The 27,652-nt window shown below is 37.8% G+C and overlaps 1 protein-coding gene across 16 annotated transcripts in view; it reads right to left on the bottom strand.

Moving 5' to 3' along the window:
- Positions 1 to 27,652, bottom strand: part of CADM1 (cell adhesion molecule 1) — a 325,552-nt gene that overhangs the window by 201,593 nt on the left and 96,307 nt on the right. The window contains exon 2 of one of the 16 annotated variants that reach the window (XM_038536077.1): positions 24,566 to 24,616. The exons of the other annotated variants lie outside the window; for them this stretch is intronic. Within the exon in view, the coding sequence (XP_038392005.1) occupies positions 24,566 to 24,616 (51 nt within the window). The remainder of the gene's footprint in view (positions 1 to 24,565; positions 24,617 to 27,652) is intronic. 16 annotated transcript variants of the gene reach the window in all.

Here is a 27,652-nt window from a genome sequence, read left to right as displayed (position 1 = left end):
CATTTGTTACTCCTTTGATTATCAATTAATATTTCTGCATAGGAGGAAAGAAAAGGAACATGGGTACAAGGACATAAATTGCTCTGATATTTTATCAAATGCAGAATTGCCCTTAAGCAAATCTACTCCAGTCCCAGGCATTCTGCTCCAAGCAATGAGGATTCTTCCTCTGGCCTCAGGCAGAGCCTTCCTTGTAAGAGTCACCTGTATTTTAGTATTCCAACTGGTCAAAGATAACTGCAGCCTCAATTTCACAGGAGTGAAAGAACTACATAGTCTTTTCTATTAGATGTAGAGAGCAGTGAGTTACACAACGGGAAAAAAAATTCAGATGGTACATAGGTGGCACATCAAGAATATGGTCAATCAAGTAAGAAAGAGGGAGGTACAGCTGTATATGTTACAAAATGTTTCCTAAAAGAGAGGAGTGGTTCATCCTTTGGGTAAGCATCTGACTCACCTATGTAACTTAAAAATGCAGACGCAGAGCTTTATCTACTAGAGACTACAGTGTCTGACATAATCCCACGGTGAGAACCTCCAAAGTTAGTGTCATTAGGAACCAGGATTTTTGGCATAAAAACAAGTGAGAATACAACTGCATGACTTAAGTAAATGTCTGACTTTAAGTAAAAATTATATAGACTGAATTGGAATATGGAAGAGACAAGATGAAGTCATTATGCGTTTTATCTTCAAGACAACAGCAAAATTGTATTTCTGAGCTCTGTACATTAAAAAGATCTAAAAACGATGATCTATCCAAAAGCAATAAGCATCCTCTAGTGACCAGATTATGGCTTCTAAATAACATTTCCCATTAAAAGGAACAAGCTCCTAGAAGAAATAGCCTATTCTAGGTCTGAGGAAGAAAAACAAACATTATAAAATGAACCTGGAATCTCTTATACCTGGAAAGAAGGATGTTAACAAAGATGCTAAAATCATGATGAAGGGTCTCAGGAACCAACATGAAGAAGCTCCCATAGCAAAAATAGGATCATATGAGCATCAACAGAATAATAGTTGTAATGGATTAAAGTATAACTATGTTCAAAGCTATGATTTCAAAAGACTAAAAGAAAATAAAACTTCCATGACAACCTGTTAAGGGTGCTAGAGAACCATTTTCAAAGTTAGTAAATAAAGGTCAAAAATGAATCCTATTATCTTTCCTTGTATCTATGGCACCAAGAGGTAAATAAGGGGAAGTTTCTATTCCTGAAGGAAAGGCAGGAGAGGAGTATCACTTGGCAGCCCCTATCCTATTAAAAGAGTGAATATAACTAATGATCTTCAAATAGTCACTAACCTCACACACAGAGAAAGGTATGGACATTACGTGCCAACCTATGAAGTATTCTTACTTTTCATAACCCATCCCCCACAAAACCAAAGTCAACCCCATATCAGATAAGACTTTTAGTTTGATTTACTGGAGGTTAAGAAATAAAGAAACATGTTAGATAGCATCATAAGGCTAGAATAAGCCAAAACAGGTTTCAGGAAACTCTACAGGGACATATAATATAGTCCAGTTTGCTTAGCAAACTTCAAGAGAAAAACAAAAAGGATAGAAGAAGTTCTAGGTTAAGAGACTTAACATTCAAACAAACAAAAAGTTTTGCAAAAATAAGATACTTATAAATTTTGAATACTGGCTATTATTGACCCTAAGAAATTATAGTTAGTTTATTTAGGTATGAAAATAGTTTTGTCTTGCCTTTTTTTTTTATTTTTTTTTTAAAGAAAGGCAGACTGCCACATGCAGTGCCTCATTTGGATGTCTGGAATCTTGGAATCTTGACTACCCTATAGTCTCCTACAAATGGACCTTGAGAGCTTGTCTGGAGTTTCTAGCAGGGGAGCACAGCTACTCATATACCCTTGTTCAAAGAATGGTCCTCCTCTATCAGGGAAGATTATCCTCCTGGAACAAGCATGCATGCAGCTTTGGGAGGGATGCACATGGTGCAGTAAGGGAAGAAGGGGACACCCTGCCTAGCCAGCCAGATCAGCTGAATCAACCCTGGCAATCAATGGGGTGACAGATGTCATAGCCAGATCACCCTCACATCCAAAAAGAGTATCTTTTTTTAAAAAAAAGGATTTTGCCTTTTAAAGAAATGCACTGAACTCTTCATGGATGAGGGTGAGATGATATAATGTCTATGATTTGCTTTAAAATGATCCACTGGGGAGAAGGGGGAAAAAATAGGTGAGGTTATAGATGAAATAACATTAGCCAGGAGTTAGTTATTGAAATTGAGTGATGGGAACATGAGAGTCCAATACACTATTCCCTCTGCTTCTGTGTGTTTGACATTTTCCAGAGTAAATGAACAAAATGTCACAAGCAAAAACAAAAAATACAAAATTATGTCGATGAAGTTCAAATCTGGGTTATCTCTGAGAAGGAGAAAAGAGTAGTAATTTTGATAGGACATGAGGGAGACTTCTGGATGGCAGCAAAATTTTATCTCTACCTGAGTAATGGTTATTCAGGTGTTTATTTTGTGATAATCACTGACTTGTACATTTATAATTTGTGCAACTTTCTGGTGGTCTACTTCGACCAAAAAACAAGTTAAGATTAGTCTGCAGAAATCTACACTATATAAACATAGGAAATGTATTTGATAGGATGGAAGTATTTAATATCTTGTAATGCATAATACATGGTGTTTAAGAAATTTATGGACATTGATCAAAAGGAAGATGACAATGTGCTGTGAATGTTGTGTTGTGGCCTTTAATCTTACAGGAACTAATCCTAAAACAGAGATTCCTAACAGAACCAGGACATACATATTAAATGCACAGACTATGCTAATAGCAAATACTTACGAAGTATCTATTTTGTTAGTTGAGTTAAAAGGTGTTTATAAATTCTTTTAAGTCTTCTTTCAAATAAGGTATCCTTTCAACCTGTACTCACAATGTTAATTACATTCATTTTTACTGATTGACTAGCCAGTATATGTTTATTGGTATATTGTACAGTACAAAGATGAAATTACTGTATTGTACATAGATGAAAGCAAACAAACAGGTAATTTACTCTGAAAAAGCCACAGTCAGTTGAGAGGTCATGTTGCTAAACGGTTGGAAGCAAGATCTTTGGTCTCAGTAGTTCAGAAATCCTTGCTTACCTACAAGTTGTAGGACAGTAAGTGCTTTCTTTGTGCCTTAGTTTCCACATTTGTAAACAGAGTAGCAATATTATTACCACTTCCGATTTCTCTGAGGATTAAATGAGATAGAACTCAGTGCAGCACCCAGCCTACACTTCCTATTCATTAAATATTATTCTGTATTTACTATTGTTATAAAGGATCCCTTTCCTAAAATGATAAAAGAAGAGATCCCCTTCCTTACTTTCAAAATGCTCCTCTCAAAAAAAGCATGATGAAGAAAATTGCAAAATACAGGATGCTGCTGACACAGGTTCTGGGGAGGAAAAAGGCATGTTTTATTTCAAATAAAACAAAACAATAAAGATGGCTAGGACATAGCACAACTGGATGGCTAAGAATTCAAAAGCAAGATACCAGAAAAATAAAAAATCAAAACCTAATTGTTGTAATGGTTTCAGGCTAAAAAAATAAACTGCTTTTAAGACTTGAAAGTTGACTGGGCAAGGCAGATTTTGAAGAAATTATTCAACAGTCATAAATTACAAATTGAGAGAATAAGGAAGGTCAGGCTGTACAAAAACCCATGGGAAACCCACCTGAACCAGACGGCCACAAAAAGTACATTAGCTTTTGTCTGAAACAGGTGTCATTTACCTGTGAATGAAGAAATTGTGCCAGTCACTGGGGGATCTCTTCAGGTAATTCCAGATGACAGTGGTGGCCCTGGTCTCTCTCTAAGGCTCCAGAGCCTCTCAGAGCCCACAGGACTTTTAAGGTACTTAAATATGTGGTATATTTTGACAACAGCATGTTTTATAAGTCATTTGTCATCAGCAAACTTTAGACAAGGTTAATGAAAGTTCTGTCACTTTAATGTCTAGCCGGCTTTAAATTACAAATGTCATGCGCCATGACTAAAGAAAGGGCACCGCAATAATACCATAAACCATCATCTCCAGGGACATACAGGTAATTGCATAGCTCATTAAAAAACTGTTTTAATTATTAATTGACCGTGTCAGAGTTGTCCTTTGAAGTCAATTTTAATTTTTTTTTCCTTGCAAGCATTATGATTTCAAGCTGACCTAGAGAACTTTGTGTACCACCTAAAAAACTGCCAGCAGAGGTTGCTAAGGAAGCTCTCCAATACTGAAAATTACTTTCCAAGTCATTTGCACATGATCTGCTTATTGAGGGGAAGGAAAGAGCTGAACATTTTTGGAGAGGTTTGGTGTAATTCCATCACTTTATAGAGATCACAGAACAACAAAGAGAATCTAAGTGTGGTGGAAAGAGCAAGCACTTGTCTTTTTTTTTTTAGCACTTGTCTTTTTAAGTTTTCTTCCATGAGGATAGAATGCCAAACAATGACTTTTGCAGAAGACCACAGGACAATCTGATCAGGCCTTAGCTGAACTCATGGACAGCACAGCTCATTAAGTTTCTTATTTAATAAGTAATTCAATAAATAAGCTGTTTGCAATCTTCAGGGCTGAACAGTCCTCACTCACAATGGGCAACAATAATTCATATACCTAAACCTATCCTTCAAGTTCCCGTGTTCAAGAGAGAACCTAGCAGTCTCACTTCTCTTTTTCTGAATGAATCCAGAAAGCACCATCTAGAAAGACAAAGATTATGTCCATTCCTGCAAGAGAGGCCAATGGCATCCAGAATTAAATGACTAATTCTATATTTATAAAGAGACCAGCATCCATAATGTCAAATGACAGATCCTCACCAATTTATTAGCAGATTGAACTTTCACTGTTAAGAAAAAGAATTTCTCAAGATCGGGATCTTATAAATTAACCCAGTCCTTCCTGCAAACCATTTTAAAAAAGACCATGCCAACCTTAAGATTGAAGGATTCATTTTCTCATAAAAATCTGGGGTGAACTGATCTTCTTGCAAGAAGATCCAATTACAACACAAACTAAAAATCGGGGACCAGTATTATGTTGGGGTACAGTCACAAAGCCAAGCTCAATCTAGTTCCATCAATACAAACACCGACAGCTAGTCTGTCCATCAAGTTTGTAGAGCCAACAACTCACAACTCAAACCTACAATCAATTTATGGACTCTGCTGTTGTTAATGACTATGCCGGGAGAGTAACACCAGAAACCTGACAGCACCCTCAGAACTCACAGATCATCTCCCAGAATGTGAAAATGAGCTAAGTCATTTGTGCTGCATTGTCTGCACCTTGAGAATTAAACAGTGACTACCAACTGGTAACAGAAATTCTTCTCACTGGGGGCTGAACACCTGATTCTCCTCTGCACATCAGGCAGAGACTAGCAAACAGAATGACAGGAAGGAGCCATTCCATCCACAGTCCCTACATTATGGAGAACTGTGCAAAGATGCAGAGCAAATCCCCTAAGTAAATAAATATACAAATATATAACTAAAATTAAAATACTCTGAAAATGGGACGTAATGGCACAGGGCTCAGGAAACTAGGGCTCACGAATAAAAGCCCATTCTACTGCCCTGTGGACCTGAGCTACGAATCATCCCTGCCCCCCACCTCAATGTGGGGATTGAACCTATGACCCTGAGATCAACAGTCACACGCTCTGCTGACTAAGCCAGCCAGGCACCCCTCATTTTCACATTTTTAAGTGGTTGGGAGAAACATTTTTTTCAAGAATAATATATCACAACTCACAAAAGTTATAGGAAATTTAAATTTCAGTGTCCATAAATAAAGTTTTATTGGCACACAGCCATGCTTGTTCGTTTACATATTGTGTGTGGCAGCTTTCATGCTACAACGGCAGAGTTGAGTGGTTGTGAAAGACACCGTATGGCCCACAAAGCCTAACATATTTACTAACTTGCCCTTTGCAGAGAAAATTCACCAACCTCCGTTAGAATGAAAGGGAGCCTACGATGCTAACCTTCAATGGCATATCCAAGTGAGATCACCCCAGCTCGTTCCTTCTAGCAATACTGATATTTAATAATTTAAAGATCCCCCCCAAAGAGGAGATTTCACAATAAATGATAAATCTCTCCAGCCAGAGGGTACAGCAGAAGTGTCTCCAAATTGATTATAAAGTTCTATCTCTGGTATACACATATAAGTGCAATACAATGTACAATATTCTAATTAAATTGAAGAATGGCTGCACAAGCCATGTTTCTATTAGCCAGGTCTTATTTGATTTAGCAGCAGTAATGAATGCTGAATCAGGTTAGGGTTGTTGGGCTTATCTGGCTTTGCCAATCTACTGAAATTAGGATAATAAAACTGAAGATATGTAATAGTGAAGACATTTAAAAAGAAAACTCGTTTATCTTCAATTAAAATATCCACCATACTGACAATAAACTTATTACTCCTCCCTACAGAAAGGTTAGGTTGAAGCACATAGCACATTATAAAAAGAATTCAGTCGGGCATGGGGACGGTGGAGTTACATTTTAGAAGTCCAAAAATAGCCTGGTTTTCCTGTGATACCAACACTTCACACATTTGTGGAAAAAAAACAACAGGCAAAACACAGAAGCTTAAAATATTCTCTGACAAACTGCTGCACTAGATTTTTGGCTTCATTATAAAGCTAAATCTCCCTACGTAGAGTGGGGAAAGGGATGGTGATCCAGTTTCCTGAAATGAGCAGAACTGGCTGGGGGCACGTTACATTACTTGCTTTGTCTGAATCACTGGGGAAACAATGTGGTCACCAGCCCTGATCAACTTTACCTTGTTGAGACTAAAAACAAAAATTACGACTCATTTCGCTTTCTTGACTTTACGAGTTTATTGACATAAACACACAGAAATCAGCTCCAGCCTGAAACGATCCATCATCTTGGTATGTTATAAAATACTGCATCCTTAATAATATTTGTTTTAGGCACCAATTAATTTTATGAGACAGTAATAAAACAGCAGCCTCTTCCTCCCCCTTCAGTATAGACTATATAATGAAATCAACAGATACAGGCCAAATCGATGGGGTGAAAACAGCCTATTTGAAGTTAGCTATGAAGATGCTCTAGTCCACCCATAAAAGACATTGATTCCTGAGGCTCGGCAGTCCGTCCCATTCAAAACCAGAACAGCAAGGCTACACTCAGAAAGGGAAATCTACAGTTCCTCTATTTCTCTGTTTCCCTTAATTTAGAATGCATAATGAGAATATGGTAAATAAGTCACACAGGAAACCAAGAGGAGTACAAGCTAGAAAAAAGAAGAAAAAAAAAGAAGTATAAAATGCTCAGTTAGCAGCTAAAGTTTCACAAAACTACACTAGCTCTGAGGTCGATCTCAAGCAATTCACATCCCTCACCTGCCAGTCTTGATTCTTCTCTTCAAAGTGCTACTGTGTGCTTGCTTCAAAACACTAAACCATCCATCAATGTAACTGATCCTGTTAAACAATCTCTGGGTATGCCATCCAGCTGAGTGAAAAGAAAACCCTAATGATTACCTGAAATGGAAACCAAATGATTTAAGGAGAATTACAAAATGTTTTCTGAGTTTATCAAAAGACAAATAGTAATTTTAAAGCTTTTGTCTCTTTTCTACCATCAAAAAAGTTAAACAAGCAAGCATTAAACTGTTGCAACCTTTAAGTACTAGGAAACTAGTCTTGGAGGACTATGGTTACCTAAGCCCTCTCAGTTTTATAACAGTTACCGAGTAGATAGTGAGACTGCCTCATTGGTGGCAAACAAAGGTTAGGTGATCACACACGCTTGCCACCAAAGAGATTCAAGAATTCGTCCTGGATAAGGATGGGGAATTGGATCGGACTGTCTCCAAGTTTTATCTCCAAGGTGTAACAGTGAATCAGACCACATGAAATAAAGGATTACATAGAGACTAGCTTGAACTTAAGTGAGGAACTTAATATTTGCTTTAAACTTTTAACTAATGATACTTTTAAAGAATCAAAAATGAGCATATGCCTTTCAGAAGGAACGGCTCCCTTTCACACAAGCCCTTTTAAAAGGAAGATAGTAACTTTCAAAGTCATGCAAAACACAATTCCAGAGGAAAATCACAAACTATAAATACCACTCAGAAAACACCTTTCAACCCATAGAGGAGTAACAATGGGAAAGCAGAGGGCACACAAGCTTCAATCATTAATCACTGGGAGTCAGCAACATGTAGCAAAAACAGCCTTTGGAATCTGATGGACCTGGTTCATATCTCCGTTTTGATGTTTACTAAGCCATTTGACCTTGGGAGTGTCATGGAGCTCGTCCTCTTATTTGTCCACTGGGGACATCTTAGTCACTGGGTTGTTAGAAGGATTCAAGGGGAAAACCTATATAACCTATTGAAAACAGTACTTGACACACTAAGTATGTAATAAACCTATTTCCTCCCTTAAACAATGAAATATTCACTGAATCTGAGAATGTGCAAGGCGATGCGAAGACACTGGCTGTCAAGTGTGACACATGAAATGATTGTAAGTGGTACATAAGTAAAATATTTTCGGTTTTAATATTGGAGATTTTAACTTAAACACATTAAAAGAAAATAAAGCCCAACAAACCTGCAATTTCATGGCAAATACTGATCTGGATGAGGTTGGGTTTAACAACAACAAAAAGTCAACTTAGAGGGAAATATAATGTAAAAAATAATACTGGCAATATAAAGATATGGCCAAAAGTCATACAAGAAAGAAACACTGCTTTAGAAATATACATACATAAGAAAGGGTTTTCTGTCCTCAAGTTTACAGTGTAAGGGCCGGGTGGGTCACAAGTGAGCAAACAAAGAAGCACCCATGTATTTTCAAGTTCAGAGCCATTCAAGAAGAATGGTGTTAAAAGTCCCTCTCTTCTCGGCTCTTTTAACATGTATCACATATAAAAGCTCTTTAAAAATAAATGAGTTGAACAATTGTCATGCTGAGTTGCAACATAAGCTGATTTGGAAGTCCCCGTGTAGTAGCATGTTAGGGATTTGGATGTTAAATCTTCTCTTTGAATTTTCCAGGAAATCGTTTTCTTACCTGTATTTTCCTCATACAACACTAAGGAAAACAATGGTTTCTGCTGCTTTAACAGCCAAATCACTCAAGACATGTGGAACAAAACAGGGAACAATCCACTTAAAACTCTTAAGATCGAAGAACACTAAATGGTTTTAGATTTCGGCAAGTACCATCCTTAGAGACCATACCTGTGACAGGAATAAGCTAAATTTGCATTTGAAAATCGAGTGAAACACACTAAGTGTCCTTTTCAAGGCAAAAGGGTAGCAAAATAAGAAAAAGATAAAGGGCTTTACCAGCGAGTGTTCCCAACGAAAACCATAGACTCCTGAGAAGCTGGCACAACAGGCAGGACCTTGAAATTCTTACTTATCTTAAAACCAAACAAAGCAGAACAAAACAAAATGCCCTATCATCCTCTCATAATTCATGTAATACATTAACTTTTGCTTCTTGATCTCTACTGAAGTTGTCTTCCCGCATGATTCCTCTTACAACATTTTACCAGTAAACCTATACCTCACAACTTATCTATACATAGTATTAGTTTTTAAAAGGAGGGTGGGTTAATAAAAATGTAAAAAGCTACAGGCCAGTGCAGCTATGTTGAAAGAGATCTAATGTCCAGGGACCATACAGTTTTGTGGAGGAAATGTACAGAAGGGGAATATTCCATGCAAGAGGAAATATATAAAGCAGAATAAGTAAAAAGACAGCTACACTGACCCTCTCTGATTATACCAGATATGCTTCTGTAGTTTGGGCCATACAAGGTGAGAGGATGTTAATGACTAATTAGGATCCTCTGTTGGCTAATAGGCAAGAAGAATAAAGCTTCACCGTATCACAAAATCACTCTGTCATATTGACATTCATTCCAACTGTCGCTAGTGCATCGATTTTCTTAGAAGCTTTATGATCCAGCTGCCTTTGAACCACAGAGCAGTGCCCACCCGTATCTTGGCTAAACAGAGCCGCAGAGAAGAACAGATAGAGGTGGCCAAATTAATAAATTACCCTGCCTTCACAACTTGCTTAGGAAACAAGCACAGTGTTAAAAAAAAAAAAAAAAAATCTGTAAAAACAGGTTTGGGTTTGAAGAGGATTTCTTAGATAAGAAGTTTTGAAATACATTTTTTTAAAGATTTTATTTATTCATTCATGAGAGACACAGAGAAAGAGGCAGAGACATAGGCAGAGGGAGAAGCAGGCTCCCTGCGGGGAGCCCGATGTGGGACTAGAACCTGAGACCCCAGGATCACGCCCTGGGCTGGAGGCAGACGCTAAACCACTGAGCCACCGGGGCTGCCCCTTGAAATACATTTTTAAAAACAGTTTTCTTTAAAAGCCATATTTCAGTTCAAACAACTGATCTTTATTCTGGGTCTTCTGTTTTCTGCTATTTTAGTCAACTATTTTTGATTACCTTGCCTACGAAGAACCAACAGCAAGGAACTGAAAAGAAAGTCAGGAATTCAGTAGACTCCAAGGATTCCAGAGAGTCCCTTGCGGGGGTGGCGGGGGTGGGGGAAGGCAACTAATCTTCATCTGTGTCGAGAAACACAAATCCCAGGGTCATTGCCACTGAATCGGCATACCGGTGTGATGAGTGCTGCCGTCAATATGGCTAGTCTACCTTGACTTTTGAATGTCAAAAATAATATGGACAGAATTGACTAAGCAGTCTCCGAGGTACTGCCTTTAAAATTTTTAACTTTATGGCCATTAAATATTGAACAGATAATTGGATTTATCCCCTTCAGTGCTTTATGGATGTACAAAGTACCTACCTTCTCCTGTTTTATTCAAATTAATGGTGCTCTCTTAAAGTGCCTGCCCTGAGTGCACACTATAGCACACTACAGCCAACTCATTAAAAGGATGCTTCAGCCTCTGCTTGCCGACTCTCTTCTCCATTTGCAGTGAGAGGGCAAAAACCACACCAAGACCCACATCGACAGTTAAGGGCAAATCTTCTGAAGAGTCACCCTGCAACCCAGAAGTTTTGCTCCCGAAACTCAAGTACACAGTGTGATTTGGCAGTCGGCTTGCTGTTATCGTGGGAAACCACAACACAGAATTCATTCCTTCTCTTTTTAATTAAAACATTTGCAAATGCTGCTTTGCAACTGGGTAGCTTACTGTTACATTTTAAAATCAAGTCTGTGGGGAACACAGGGATGCCAGTATCTCTCTAGAGGATTAGCCAAATGAAACCTCGGATTGTGTATGGGTTGGGGGGGAATACACCCATGGACAGGCTGTGCAATTCACACTGGCGATAAGGTATTTCTATCAAATATGACTAACACCTACAAACGTACAATCAGAAAATAACTCTGTGGAGGTGTTAGCGGAAAGGGGTTAATGGAAATAATGTTTTCATTTTAAACAATATAAATCCACAACTGGCATTCCATTGGCCCATGACCTCCCCTTACCCAATCCTTGTTCAAGTCATTTGCTAGTGTAATTGAAACCTTCTTTGAGAGTCTTTAGATTTCATTTCAGGTTTGGGGGACAATGCAGCTAAAAGACATTTACCATCCATCTTTCTTAACATTCCTAATCTAAATAGAAGACCCGAATCCAAGACAGTGCTTTTGATGGATCGCTCACCTTCCTATACAGTAGAGCTTAAAGAGATCCCATTATTGCTTTCAGAACCCTCACAGAAAACATACATTCATACTCATTTTAGTTTTTACCACCTAGCTGAACAGCATATATTTACTTTCGAAAATGTGTTCTTAAAGGAACAGATAAGTTTTCAATTAAAAAATCCAAAATCAACAAGATAAAATGTCTATTGTGCCCCTAATTGTACAAATCAAGGTCTGTCTTGGAACACCATCTCCCCTGAAGCTGTGTGGCAGTTCATTAAGTCATGTAGGACTAATTGTTGGGAGTCCATCATGCCACACAACTAACCAATTTTAAACAAGAAGATAAAAGAATGGCTCACAGGTAAGGTCCACCCATTACAAAGATTTGAAGAAAACCTATAAATTTCACCACCCAATATGGGAGGAACACATTTACATCCCACGTGGAGCTGGAGTGTAGGTCAGCCTTGTATAATAAATACACATTTAAAGCCTCGTTCTAAAGAAAACACATTTAATCTGGAGCCTAACTCCTGACAAATACACACACTTGATATGCCCACCACTCAAAGATGTTTGCAGAGTTCAACTAGAAGTCTAGAAACGAGTAAAAATATCATGGGTAAGCTTACAAAGGAGTTCAAGAAAGAGAAAAAAAAGCCAAGCAGGTGGCAAGAGTGCATGGAATGAGAGAACTCTGTCCTCCAGACACATGGACAAAGGAGCTAAGAAAGACAATGTTGTGAAGTATGGGGCACTTGCCCCTTCTGAAAACCAATGGTTTCTCGTTTTCTACCATACAAAATGCTCGGGCTGCCTCCAAGAGTCAAGTGTGGCTTTTGTTCTCTTTGAATTCTTAAAAAGTAGGTGTAATTAAAAAAAAAAGAAGAAGAAAGAGGATGATTTTAAACTTTCGGAGCATGAACCACATTTCCTTTGATTAAAGGACCAACTTCCTGTGCGGATACACACCTCAGTACACCTTTATATAGAGTTTGGAATTTGGGAAGCAGGTTTGTGTTTTACGTATTCAAAAATTAATATTAAACAAACAAGAGTGGAGAAAAATAAAGATCTAAAATTGAAAGCAAAACTGAAGCAAATGAAGGCAAAAGTACTTCAAATTCACAACACAATCACTCTGAAGGGAGAGAAGAAAAAGAATAATAACAAGAATGATCTCAGTATTTTACTATATACTCTATGTTCAGGAGGCATAGAGGGAAAATAGCAAAAACATCCGGAATATTTTTAAGGTTTGTTTTCTATAGTCATGTGGGTAAAACAATTTTGAACCTATTTTTAGATGTGCTATAAGACTGAGTAAATGAATAAATGTGTTAGGAGCCAGGGTTTTCACTGTGGAAGGAGAATTAAATATAGAATGGAGATAAGCACCCTATGAGAATGGTTTGGACTTGGAAGTACCAGCAGGAGTCCGTGATTTTCAAAATACAGCATGTGCACACGCATGTGTGTGGTGTTCTTCCTCACGAATTCCTACCCTGGCACACAAGGGAATCCATGCCATTAGGGAGGAGCACACCTGGCATCCCAATACTGGTTTCTAAAACCATTCTCTAAAAGGAGCCAGAAATTGGCACAGAAATGGTTGATTACAGGGCTACAGCAGAGAAGGTACACAATGAGCCTAGAAAGTCGTATCAGCAAAAAAGTTGGTGCTCAGAAAAATGATGGGAGCATCTCAAAAGAACACAAAAGACAATCTCAAAGAGCTCCCACTGACTGATTAAATCTAGGAGAACTTGAACATAAAAATATTTAAGAGAAGTAGTAAATAATAAAACACTAAAAAGCAGTCTATGATTCAATACCAATGATAGAAAGATGACAGATGATGGATAGACAGATGGATGGAAGGAACCACTGACTGGTAAATGTTGATGCATTAGTCACAAAATCATCATAGAAAAGCCTCGTTCCTGCAAGAATCAGCAACAGAAGTTAAATCCAAGGAGAAAAATTTGAAAAGATAGCTGCATGATCTTAAACTATGTCTGTCCCCACAGACTGATTATTAGTTTTGAGGGAAAATATAATGACTATACAGTAACAAACAAACAAAAAAAATCAAACAACACCTTGACCAGATAACCAAAGGTCACCACTGGGTGCCTCCAGATGTAATTCCTTGAGAAGGACACATCACTGAAGTACTATTCCAGCTGGAATACATCCCTAATCTCACTAGGAGAAAATATCAGACAAGCCCAATGAGGACCTTTTATTAAAAAAAGGGAAAGGGGCCATTTTTTTTTTCAATGTCAATGTCCTATAAGACAAAGACAGCCTGAAAAACTGTTCCTCTGTTAAAAACAACATTAAAACTGAATGCAGTAGGTGATCCTGGAATGGATGTTGTATTGGACAGGCAGGGGAGGCTCTAAAGGATACTCTTGGATCAACTCACCAAATGAAAATATGAACAGAAGATAGAAAGCCTTATGTCAACACTGAGTTTTCTGAATTTGATCACTGTATCATAGTTACATATGAAAATGTTCTTATTCTTTGGAAATAATCCTCCTAAGTATGTGGAGACAAAGGGACATGATATATGCAACTTACTCTCAAGATGATTCAAGAAAAACATGCATAGAGAAAGATGGAGCACAAGAGGGGAGAAGTGTTCATAACCACAAAGGATAAAATGTCATTTAAATAAAAGGAGCAAAAGGTCACCAAGAGGTAAATCTATATAAAAGAAATATGGCGTTTTTTTGGTACTATTCCTGCAACTTTTCAGTAAATCTGAAAATTTCTCAAAAAAGTTAGAAAAATAAAAGGCTTTCTCACCCACACAACCCATAAATGGAAAATGACACATAGTGTTCCTAATCTCATAACCTTATTTCCATTAACATCACCTGCACATAGACAAATGTTATGCAAAGATGTGGATTACAGCATTGTTTATAAAAGCGAAGAATTCTAGGGGTGTCTGGATGGCTCAGTCAGTTAAGTAGTTGACTTGGTTTCGGCTCAGGTCATGATCTCAGGGTCATGGGATCGAGCCCTGTGTGGGGCTCCACGCTTAGTGGGAAGTCTGCTTCTCCTCTCTAGCTCTCTGGCACTCTACCCCCGCCCTGCCTCTGTCCCTCCCCTGGCTCACATTTGCCCTTGCACCCTCTCCTTCTCTTTCTGAAATAAATAAATCTTTAAATAAAAATTTTTAAAAATAGATAATGGTTATTTAAATTATCTTATGTAAATTCAAAATAACACTATGTGGCCTTTAAATATGGGCATGAAAAGTTTATAGTAACAACTGAAAACAGTATTAACTGAAAACAACATGATTACAGATATACACAGTATGATCATGTGTAGGTAAAAGAGGCAGATGAAAAGGAAAAACAAATCCTAGAAAAAAGGCTAGAAAGAAATCTGAGAAAAATGTCAATGCTGGTCATCTGTCCCCCAGAGATAGCTTATGGAGGATTTTTTTTTCCCCTTCTGCTTTCTGTATATTCTAAATATATAATGTTTATACAATAACGTTATGATAAAAAATAAGCTTTATTCTAAGAACAACAATTTAATAGATGTGCATAGGACTAAGTTTAATTGACTTAAAATCTTCAGGGAGACCTGCTGTATAAGGTAAACAATACTTACTGCGGATGCTCAACTATCCAAATCTAATTTGAGCTACTTCTGGTCCCAAAGATGGGAAATGAGATCGAGAGAGGGGACTTTATGCTAGGAGACTGTCCTTGGAAAAACTTATTTAAAGTTGTAAATCCATACACTCATGAGCCAGAAGTGGCTCCTGCCTCGTTATTCTCAGCCATCAGAGGATGGATCCCTTCATGCCATCCCACCACACCCTGCCTCACCCCACCTGATAGGAGGGGAAAAGAAAAGCAGGACACCTACAAGGACAGAGAGCAATGGTGGTGTCATCTCACAACATTGTACTTTGTTGGGCTCAAGAGTCACGCTGCTCACCACTGGCGTACAGATGATGGGGAGCAGACGCTCAGGCTGAAATCCTTCGGTTCAGCCCTTGGCCAGTGACTAGTATTCTACAGGTAGAACTGGACCAGCTGAATAACACGGTCTAGAGAAACAGTCTCTACACAAGATGGTTCCCTGCAGTATTCATTGAGGGAGAGAGAGGGAGGGAGGAAGGGAAGGGGAGGGAAGGGGAGGGAAGGAGAGAGAGCGGTAGGGAAAGGGAAGGAAGGAAGGGCAGATGATAGACTTTTTGAAAGTAGGTGACGATGAGATATAAATGTTTTTGTAACTGAAAAGCTGAAAGAAGATGAATGGGGGTGCTGTTTTAGTTTTCCTAAGAGCATGTGAGTCTCCCACGGTCACTGCCAAAAGGTCAGGCTCTTTTTTTAAATAAGGGGTTATTAAGAGAACTGTGCATGGCAAAAAAGAGGAAATCCCTTGATTAAACAATTATAGCTCACTTCCTGTTTAAGATTTACACATTTGTAAGCATCTAATTATATTTATTTCTTACTATAACCAGGTTTGAGTAATCTTAAAACATCAACTGAATTGCCTAAGTCAGCCAATAATTAAAATTCTTTTGCCAATATGATTTGGATAAAAAGTCAAACACTTCATTTAAAATTTATGTGAGGCACATTCATAAGAATACACTAATTTCTCATTCAGATTTCAAATTGAATCAATTTAATGACTGCCGATAGCAAAGCAATAGAAATGCAAAGAAAGATAGTCCTACAATGGACAATTACCCAAAGTTCCTGTCATGTTTTATGAATCAACAATTGTCTCCAAACTTGTGAAAGAAATCAATGTTCATTAGTTTCTAGAATCTTAAACCTATCTATTCTAAACTATAAAAAATGAGTACAATTAGACATACAATTTAAAGAATCCATCAATTTGAATGAACCCAAAGAACGAACTTCTGTATGATCCCGTGTTCCTTTTCAAGGCAGCACAACTCTGAAGGCTGACTGGTTTACCACTGTTTCTTCTCCTTTGCGTTCATGTTCTTTATCAGCCAAACAGTTACAATGGCCTTTCAGACTTCAGTGATAAAGGACAAAACAACATAGTCCCATTCGAAAATATGAATGGCCTTGGACACAGCTCCAAAAAGCAAACTGCATCGGTTATGCCAGAGCAGAAATAACCCCCAGTAATACTATCAAATTCTAAAATTAAGGAAAAGAAGGGGGAGAAGTAAAAGTAGAGAAGGCGAAAAAGAGGATGATGGGGAAGAGGCAATTCCAACCTATAAAGAAAGAAACAACTTCAACATATAAATAATGAAAAGTGAAAATTCACTCCTATGACTTTTCTTACTGTCTTCCTCTAAAAACACTAAATGCCAGGGCTCCGTGTAGAATCAATGACATTACATTATTTCTACCAAGTGGTAAGCAAAATCACTCCAGTTTTACTTCCTGCCTCTTCTAACCCTCGACTCACGTCTACAGAACCTGTCTGAGGGGCATCTCTGACTCAGACTCAAAAGTCTGCACTTCCAAAACCCTCCAGCAATGTCAATGAACAGTTCCTGGTCACAGTGGTTCCTGTTGGTTATCCTAAAAAGGAGAGAACCTGCACGGCACAGAATTCAGTCTGATTTATGAAAAAGACAAAACAGGACTAGTGACAATATCACTGTTATGAACAAGTATTCTACAAAACAATAGTCCCAAACCCTGTCCTAGCGCCCTAGTCTCATTATGCCCAATCCTAACCATGCCATGTAAAACTGACAGCTCCTAACACTCACCATCCCTCTCATGGAGCTCGGTTTTCTCTATGGTTGTTCTCAGCCTCAAAACACGAGAGGAGTTTTTGCTTGAATAGAAGCTCTACAGGGGTGGCATATTGGTCCGTTTAGCTCACTAATATACCCTCATGCCTGGCACATAAAACATCGAAAACATTCAGTAAACATTGGTTAAATGAATGAATCCTTCATTAAGCTAAATGATTTCTTTTTTGTTAAGGTTTTATTTATTTATTCATGAGAGACACAGAGAAAGAGGCAGAGACATAGGCAGAGGGAGAAGCAGGCTCCCTGCGGGGAGCCCAATGTGGAACTTGATCCCAGGACCTCGGGATCATGACCTGAGTCAAAGACAGCTGTTCAACCGCTGAGCCACCCAGGTGTCCCAGCTAAATGATTTCTTAAAGCTCTTCTTATTCAAGCAGAAAAGGCAAAAATTAGGCAGAGAATCTTTAAAGAGTTATAATAGGACAGATAAAGGGTTCTAACATTTACTATAAAAAGCCTATTCACATTTATTAAGGAGAAACACACACACACACACACACACACACACACACACACACACACACACGAAAGCGCTGACTCAGCAACTGCTAAGAACAGGAAAAGGTTAATCAACATTTGGGGAAAACTCACTAACATCAAACACTAAAACAAAACAATAGGTCTTCCTTCAAGTAATTAGCAAAGATTTCTAAAACTAAGATTCCCCAAGGCAACAAACAGCACAGAAAGATGCTCATTTCCCAGGCAGCAGCAGTGAGCGGAAAACCACCACAGTGATTTCGAAATAAGACTGTGAACTGAATGATGTTCCTGTCTCTAATCCAGGAATTGTCATTGTGAAACCTCATTCCAAAGCAATACCCAAATACAGACAAGATCAAAGATGTTCATCAAGGCATTATTTACAATACAAGAGCCAAATTCTGGAAACAATCCAGAGGATTAGCAATGGAGATACAGTTCAGTCAATTTTGGTACATCCACTAAATCAACTACTCTACCGCCTTTAAAATGTATGCTTGAAGAATTTTTATAAAGACCAAAAAGTGAAATAAATAAAAGCAAGCTAAATCTGTTCTGAACCATGCAGGGCATCGTAAAAGGCAGGCAGAAGATATTATCAAAAGTCAAAGCTATTTATCTCTGAGTGGTAGGATTATAGGTGAATTTTGTTCTCTAAACTATACTTTTATGGATTTTCTTATTTATTAAAATAAACATGTTCTATCTTTATAGCAGAAGAAAGTTTAATGAAAGAAAGATTTCATGGAAGACTTGGGATAAAATACACTTTTAAGAGTTGTCATTATTAGCAAGAAGACGAAGAATAAAGTCTTAGGGGGGTAAAAAGCAGCAGACGTTAGCACTATTTGAAAAAACACAGAAGCAGCATTTTTAAGAAATAGAACACCCTTAATCCCTTTTAAATAAAAAACAGCAAATAGAAAACCACAGCTCTGAATAACTGCTATAAGGTCCTTTCATTCCAAAATTATATTCTTACGATTTTTCTTTTAAAATTCAATCTGAAATTTGACAGGGAACCTTGCACGTTTTATTTCCTAACTCAAATAGCTGTTGAAGAGGAACAAACCTGAAAAGAGAAAATCAAGACATTTGTGGCATCAGCACTGTCCTTTGCTACGAACATAAACTCAAATTATTGATAAGACTTTTCAATAAATTAGCCAAATATAGTTAGTCCCTGATCAGAGTGATAAATCATCTGCTAGGAAAAGGCTAAATTTATAAAAACTACTCTACCGCCTTTAAAATGTATCTCTATCTTTATGAATGGTCAGAAGAAAAGAACTACCCAAGCTCTTACAGAAGCCCCTTTTCTTAATCTCTACAGGCGGAGTTGTCATTTGGACTATTCTAAAGTAAACTCAAACATTTAAAACAGATGACGGTTGTGCCTCCGTGCTCACAAATACGGATCTACAGACCTAACATCTGCACATGCTCTCTGGAAATCTACAAGACTGTGTCAACAGAAATAAGAACATCCTTTGCAGTCATCTGACAGCACTGCTTCATGAAATTACATCAGATTTCTATCTAAACCAAGTTTTAGGGCTCTCCATAGGTGCAGTAAAAGAGAATGTGAAGGAAAGGTAAGAAAATTCAAGCATACCTATTACTTTTCTTTTAAGCTCAAATATATTTCTCAAGGCTAAACATCAGAAGCAAGATGCTTGGATACCAACGCTTTCCTTTATAGCCTTTGCTTTGTATCTAGATCCAGAGGGAAAATCATGTTTACAAGAACCACAAGACACGTGAAAAGCAATAACCAAGATAAATGAAAAAATGCCAGGTTAAGTGTTAGTCAGAACTTTATTGCAAACGTACTTTGTTTTATGAGATGAAGAAATCTTTCTCTTCTCCTCTAGCATTACATATTGAAAAAAGAAAACATGATTCAACTATTCTTTAATGTCATCTCATCATTTAGAAAGAGCAAAAGGAAAACGATCTGCATGCAGGCTGAGCACCAAGGCACACAGTGTGGAACCTACGTCAGAAACTCAAGTTCAATTTCCTAATCAAGGATATACAGTGGAATTCTGTTTCTTTTCCCTACTTGCTGCTGTGAATTTTTGTTTGTTTCATAGTCTTAATTCAATACCTTCTAAAATTTGAGCTAAATTTTCTTTAAGATAACGGTAGCATGTCAAAACAAGAGAGGTAGTTAGTGCTCATCCATTGTCCTCATTCCAGAAGAAGGGAGGGGGGGGCGGCGGACAGTGGGTCACAACTTTGGGATTCTTTCTAATGGTATGTGTTTGTGAAAGAGAAAGTGAGTACTGGGAAGACCTGACATAAAATCAGGAGCGACAAAGCAGGTCTAGAAAAGTCAAGCCCATCCGTGATATTTACACTTGCCATTGCTATTTCGATTATCAGCCATTACTATTTATAAAACGATGGGTTGCCAAACTTGTCTATGTATATATTTGAAGCCTCTGGAGATCATTAACAAATTCTAAAGCACAGGCTACACCCCTAAACAATCAGAAAATTAAACCAGGAACCAGAGTTTTTGTAGCTCCTCAGAGGTTTGGACACAAAGTATAGAAATCGAATAAATCCTTCCACCCTCCCCTTTGAGGTTTACCCTAGATATTACTCCAGGAGTTAAAAAAAAAAAAAAAAAAAAAGGAAGAAGGGGAGGAAGAAAGAAAAAAAGAAACAAACACTAAACCAATGCATTACTCTGTTTGTTTGTTGTTGTTTGAAGAAAATCACTTGCACATATAGTTCACTGTTGTTCTTGAAGCTGGCTCAACAAAACACTGAAAAAATCATTATCCAGGTACATGGCATATTATGCTGACATGAGTTTATACTGCACAGCCTTATCCCTTCAAGAAGGATGTGGATCTGGTGACAGCATAAGGGAGAGAGACTTCTTACAAACTCAAAGCGAGGCTATGCAGATTCCAAGGTGACTACCACAGCTTCCTAGTGACAAATTGGCAGCAATTAGAAAGAGATGCTTGAAGAATGTGAACTTGCTTGGCCTGGCTTACCTTAGTTTTTTTCTTCTAATAAGGGCCATTAAAACCCTCTATTAAATTCAAAGAGGGAGAAAGGGAAAGAGGGAAATCCTAAGCCTTATAATCCCAATAATTTAAAAAAAAGACTCATTGCGTGAATTTTCTGATTGCACATATTAAACATAGTCTAAAAGACTTTACTTCTTATATAACATTTTCCTCCCCTCTAGCTCCTTCTATCCCCTGTATCTCAAAAAAAAGAAAAAAAAAAAAAAAAGAAGGTACATGTGTTCTGTTTGTACTACTGGTTCATGACATTCAAAGAGTTCATCATGTACAGAGCACCACCTGTGTACTTAGCTTAAATCTGGAGAAATCTTTCATCCCCAGGAAAGAGTATAGATTATTTTTATGCCATCCAAGTGGGAGAATGTCCCAGATACCAGATGATGAAGGGGCCCCGGAGGGACCATAATGCTAACATGCTTACGAGCACTACAAAATTTGGCTTCAGAGACGCCTCTCTGTTTGGCAGCGCTTCCACCTATCTCCGTGAATAGTAAAGACGCAGTTGCTAACCGTGGTGGAAGCAAAGGGCGTAAGGCGAGAAGTATGTCCTTGCGCATGCGATCACACTAGATTTAAGAGACAAGAAATTCTCTTAGGAGAAAACCAGGAAAATGAGTATCAATTGGCATGCTATGCTACTGTGGGACAGGATTAAGAACACAAATCTTGACCACTCTTCAAAGACCTAAAGGTCCAGCTGCATAACATTTTTTCCAGAGAGCTGGCTTTTGGCGTTTGGGGGATTTCCGTGACATTTCTCAAGGGCCAAACTTGTACAAAGTATGGCTTAACTAACTTTTTTTTTTTTTTTAAACAGCACATAAAGGTGAAGGGACTACTTCTCTGCAGAACAGATATGCTAGAGATTAACTTGAGTTGTTCCCTTTCACCCTAAATTTTCTTCTGCCTCCATCGTGCTCCGAAGTCACGATACATCTGTGACAGAATAACTCCCATGGTAACAGACTGACATCATAAACACCAGATTAAGACTTGGCTGCAAAGCCAAAGGAGATGATGAGCTGGGAAGGAAGAAGCTATAATTCAAACAAATCTCTTCCATAACAGCTATGGGAATACTAAACATTACTGGCCAAGTAAATTGCCTTTTGTAGAAGTGTTCCCTTTTTTGAAGTTTGCCCCTGTGTGAAAGTCCCTCTGTAAGTCAGAACCTTAGCATTATTTTAATGTACTGTTCTGGATTTAATAATCTCATGCTTCAGACAGTAGTCTGTTACCATGGGAATGACAGCAGCACAAATGCAGGATTACGGCTATCAAGCAGGAGAAAAGAAATTATGAATAAGCCTCGTTATGTTCAATAATTAGCAGCGACATGGAAAAAAACAAAACCATGAATTTAGGTTGATGCATTTATCTCAGTGTTTGAATACAACTCTGAGTGTGTTATTGCTTTAAAATGAGATTCTAACAAACTGCCAAAAAAATTCTTGACTAGCAGTTGCTACTCAGTGCTGTAATTTTAAAAATCCATCCTGTCCATCCCTTTCTTCTATTTTAATTCTTTCCCTGCAGAAGATTGGGAGCTAATGGGTAATATACAACATCCCAAGATGGATTCTGGTATCTTGAGCCAACATTTCTGGGGAAAAGCATAGTGATACTGAACATTACCAGTTTCTCTGCCTCAGTTAACTTAACTGTAGAAGAAACCATTCCTGCAAAGAGGACGCTGCTCTCTCCACCATGGAAAGTCTACGTGTCAAGATGTAGGATGGTCACTGTAGAATGGTCCTGCTAATACGCACAAGGGATAAAGCCTTTCTTCTAACGTGACAGTAGATTTACCATAATGACTAAGGAAGTATTCTAGGCAGTTAGAACTTTTCTTAGCAAGGCCCGTGACTTTACCAACTGCAGAAGAGATCAGCAAAATGGTGAAAACACATTTTGAGACGTCCAGGGCTGCTAAAGCAGTCCTTCCCTAAATCAAAGACTACACTCGAATACAAAAGCATGTACTAAGCCATGCCAGAGCATAAAGTCTTCCCTCAATTTTGGGGGGAAATGAGGGTACTATGAGACCTCTGGCATCCTGTGGAATCATCAGCTGCCTCCATGAAAGTAGCAAGGTTAACATGACCCCATCTAAAGCAGGTGGCAAGAACAAAATCTGAATCCACTCTTAAACTGGTGAACATCTGACAGCTCCTTGGTACTTTCAGACTTCTCCACTCCCCTCTTCCATGAGGCTTCTGCATTCTAAGGCAATGGTACAACACATCATTGGAGGAAAGTAATTTTAGAACGTGCCATCCAAATTAACTGGTCGTGAATAGGCTCTGATTAAAATATAAAGAGCTTTTAAAATAATTTAAAATGATTCACTGGAACTAATTTAGAGATATTTTAATCTCTGAATGTGCAATGAACTGTAGTCTCCCTTGGCCCCAGCCTTTCCTTGGAGACGGACATTTCTAGTTAGGCCTTTGCCATGGGTAAGAGGTACCTGAGCCGTGCAAGCCACACTACCCATATGCCTGTGTTTCCCTCTGCCTTTCTGATTTATGTTTTTCCAACTCTGACCCTGTTCTCTTCCCACTTTCCAAACCAGACTGTGTATACTTCCCCTTCTCAGGGACTATCGGCTCATCTGTTTACTATGCTAGATGGCTAGATAACTTTGGACACAACAATGGGACAATTATTTAAAGAATCACATGAGATCAAAAGACCTCAGCTTACATTCTTTAGTCATTTGTTTGAATTCCATTTTAGATTAAACCAAGGAACACTTTCCCAACATAATGTACTAGCATATTCATGGGAATTCCTAGAGCCACTTGTGAACCAATACCTAAGCTGCACTTATCTAAGCTTTTCCAACATATCTATGAAATTCAAGGGGATGTCTGTGGCTTTGGGAAAGTGCCTTCTTAAGACTCACTACAGATTCCTTCACGAAATCCTTTGGTGCCTGGTCTCCCAGATTTCCTAAATCTCAGCCAAAGACTCTTCAGATAAGAGGAAGAGAGCTGGTCTCTATTGCCCTGCTTTCTAGACCTTGCTGTTTCCTCCTGGATGAAGAGCTGGAGTTGAAAAGATGAAATGAGGGAAAAATCCATATATTGGAACAGTTTGATAAGCACAGAATTACCTGTGTTCATCCTCCCAGCAATCTACAAGGTAGGCATCATTATACCCACTTGAGAAATAAAGAAATAGAGGAAGAAAAAGATATCCAACAATTAGTAATAGAAGAGTAGAAGTTAAACTCAATACAACGCCAAAACCCATGATCTTTTCTGCTATACCAAAATCCAGTCTTCCTGAAAGCAGGAACCATGTCTTTCTGTTCTCCTGTGTAATCTCAGAAATGACATATACAAAGTGTTCTTGACAAAACACATGTAGCAAGTTAAAAGGCAAAGGATTTACAGGAAATGATCTAGCTTCTTTTGTCAAAAGACAATCCCTTTTGCCACACCAAACCAGAGAACATATCTCAACCATAACTTACAACCACAGCATCAGAGACAAGGGATGGAGCCTTACACATCCATCCATTCTGAAGTTGATGTATCCAAGCATAAGATGGCCACTTACCTAAAAGAAAGAGGAGAGAAAACATTGTAAATGCAGATGCTGACATCTTAGAAACTTTGTCTACAGAAATATTAAAATTACTTTCATTTTATAATCAATATAATCTGAGCATAATAATAGAAGGAGAGCAATTTCTTCATCTCTTTGAATTTTTAAAGGCCATCTCGTATTTTTTTGTTACAGAGTACTTCAATTCTGGTCTTTTTCCCACATTCTCCTTGAATACTTTTTTGTTCTTGAGATGCTACAACATCTTTAAAAGACTAATGAGTCCTCTTCTCCAGAAAATTAATACAGACACCTCTCTCATATAGCTTCAGTGGGTTCAAAGCCTTCTTGCAGTTTTCCCAGTGACCCTATATGGCAAACATCTGATATGACACCAGACTGTACAATAGCCCTTAATCTTAAATATGCTTCAGACTGCTTCAGAATCCCACAAAAACTTTAAATTCCTAAAAAAAAGATGTGTAATATGTGTACAAAACTGCATCCAGCGAATACAAAAGGTATATTCTTTTTTAACATATGTGACATGTGAAAACTCGGTCAAGACTAGGTAGCAAAGAAAGTCTCCGGAAATAACAAAGAAATGACAACTATCTGGATGCCAACTAGATCTGTTAGAACATTCAAATTTTAAATAAGTTAAAAAACAAACAAACAAACAAACAAACCAAACAAAGAATTATCAGGAAAACCTATAAAACAAAAGGGGTGCGTGTGTGTGTGTGTGTGTGTGTCTATCTGTGTGTCCGTTCCTGTCCATGTGTCTATTGTATGTTGAGATAAGGAGCTCTACTAGAGGAGCTCTACTAGGTAACATATTATTAGAAAGCTTAAAAAAAAAAGGAAGAAACCTTCTATAAGAATACCATGGTTTTGTTGCATAAAACAAAACAAATAGAACAAAACAAATAGCTCAGAAACTGCAGAAACCAAACCAGGTATACATGGAAAATTAGTATATGATAAGTTAACATCTCTAATCAGTGGAGAAAAAGATGAATTTTTTAAGAAATGGTTGGACAATTAGATACCACTGGAAAAAATTAAAATTGCATCCATATCCCACATTGTATAAATTCTAAATGGATCCTAGATCTAAATTGAAAAATAAAATCACAATTATTGAAAAAACGAATTTGATTGAATCCCATTTTAAATGGTGAGGAAAGACAGGTCCAGAAATAAGAAAAAGAACTTGTCTACATGAAAGTCTATCTAAAAATAAAAATATTTTGCATAGCAATAAGTGCCATCCACCCAAAGACAAACAACCTACTTGAAAAAGATATTTGCAACTTTTTACAAAGAAATAATATCCCTCTGGGAGTCTGGATAGCTCATCCAGTTAAGAGGTCACGATCCCAGAGTCCTAGGATCAAGCCCCATGTTGGGGCTCCCCACTCAGTGGCAAGTCTACTGCTCCCCCTGCTTGTGTGCACATTCTTGTTCTGTCAAATAAATAAATATTTTTAAAAACCTTAGATACAAAGAACTCCTAAAAGAATTTATCAAAAACAAAACAAAACAAAAACAAAAAACCAACATCCCCAAAGAAAAACTGATGAAAGAGCAGAGAATATACAGAGAGTAAGTGAAAATGGCGCCAAACACGTGAACAGATGCTCAACATTACTCATACTAAGAGACGTGCATGCATTTTTCACTGATCAGATTGGCAAAAATCCAGAAATTTGACAACATCCTCTGTTTAGGAGGCTAAAGGGGCAACAGCATCTTTGTACCCTCCTAGTGGGAAGGCAAAATGGTACAAACCCCTAAAGAAAAAGACCTGGCAGATTCTAGTAGAGATGTGGATTTTTAAGTCAGTATAGTATAGTCAGTAACAGGATAAAATCCGTAAAGAAAAAAAATGGACTCGTCAATAAATGGTGCTTGCAGAATTCCAGAAAGTAGATGTAGGAAGAAGGATGAAAACAGAAAAGTCACTTGGTAAACACCACAAGCAAGAGAGGATGTTAAAATTGTAAAGGGAAACTGATTTTAACATGGAGAAGCAAGGTAGATACCACCATAGCCCTACTGTGCTAGGTGTTAACATTTGGAGAAATTGGATGAAAGGTCCAGGGGAATTGGTTTCTTTTTCCAACTGTTCTGTAATTCTGAAATTTTTAAAGTTAAAATTGTTTTTAAAAATTAAACAAAAAGCAAGGCGCCTGGCTGACTCATCTGTAGAGCGTGCTATTCTTGATCTCCAGGGTCAAGAGTTCAAGCCCCACGTTGGGCATAGAGTTTACTTTAAAAAAAAAATCAATAAAAAGCATTTCGTAGAAATGATTTAAAAAACAAAAATGGCACTGAGACAATCAGATACCTACCTGGAAAAAAACTAAAATTATATCCTTACTTCAAGCTATACACAAGAATTTGTCAACTAAAAGTAAAAAACAAAATTCCAAAACTATTTTGGGAAGAAAATAAGAGAACATTTTGATGACCTTGAGTGTGCCTACATTAAAATTAACAACTTTTGTAGGAAAGACAGCATAAACAAAGAAAAAGCAAGCCATAGACTTGAAATGCACATATCTGACAAGACAAAAGATTAGTATTCAGAATATAAAGAGTTTCTGCATATCAAAAAGAAAGACAAAACAATCCAATAGAAAAACAGACAAAAGATCTGATCAGGCAACTGACAGAAGAAAACCCAAATGGCCAATAAATATAAAATGATACTCAACCACACGAGTGAGGAAAATATAAATTAGAAGGTACCTTTTCACTACCACCAAATTGGCAAAAATTTTCTCATCTGGCAATACCAGCATAGGAGATGGAAAGCTACAGGAGCTGACACACAGTGCCTAGGAGAGCATCCGTGGGTGCAATCACGATTGTCAGAGGGGGAGAGATTTATCTAAGGAAGTTGAGATGTCCAAAGTACCTCCACTTCTGGGTATTACCCTAGAGAAACTCCTACGGATGTTCAAGAGTAGAAGACATACACAGGAAAATATATACAAGAATGCTCACTATAGCACCAGGGATCAGAATCCAACACTAAAA

The sequence above is a fragment of the Canis lupus genome, chromosome 5, assembly GCF_011100685.1.
Source record: "Canis lupus familiaris isolate Mischka breed German Shepherd chromosome 5, alternate assembly UU_Cfam_GSD_1.0, whole genome shotgun sequence".
In the NCBI taxonomy this organism is placed as follows: Eukaryota; Metazoa; Chordata; class Mammalia; order Carnivora; family Canidae; genus Canis; species Canis lupus.
The sequence above is the reverse complement of the archived record's forward strand: the minus strand, read 5'-3'. Positions and strand labels throughout refer to the sequence as shown.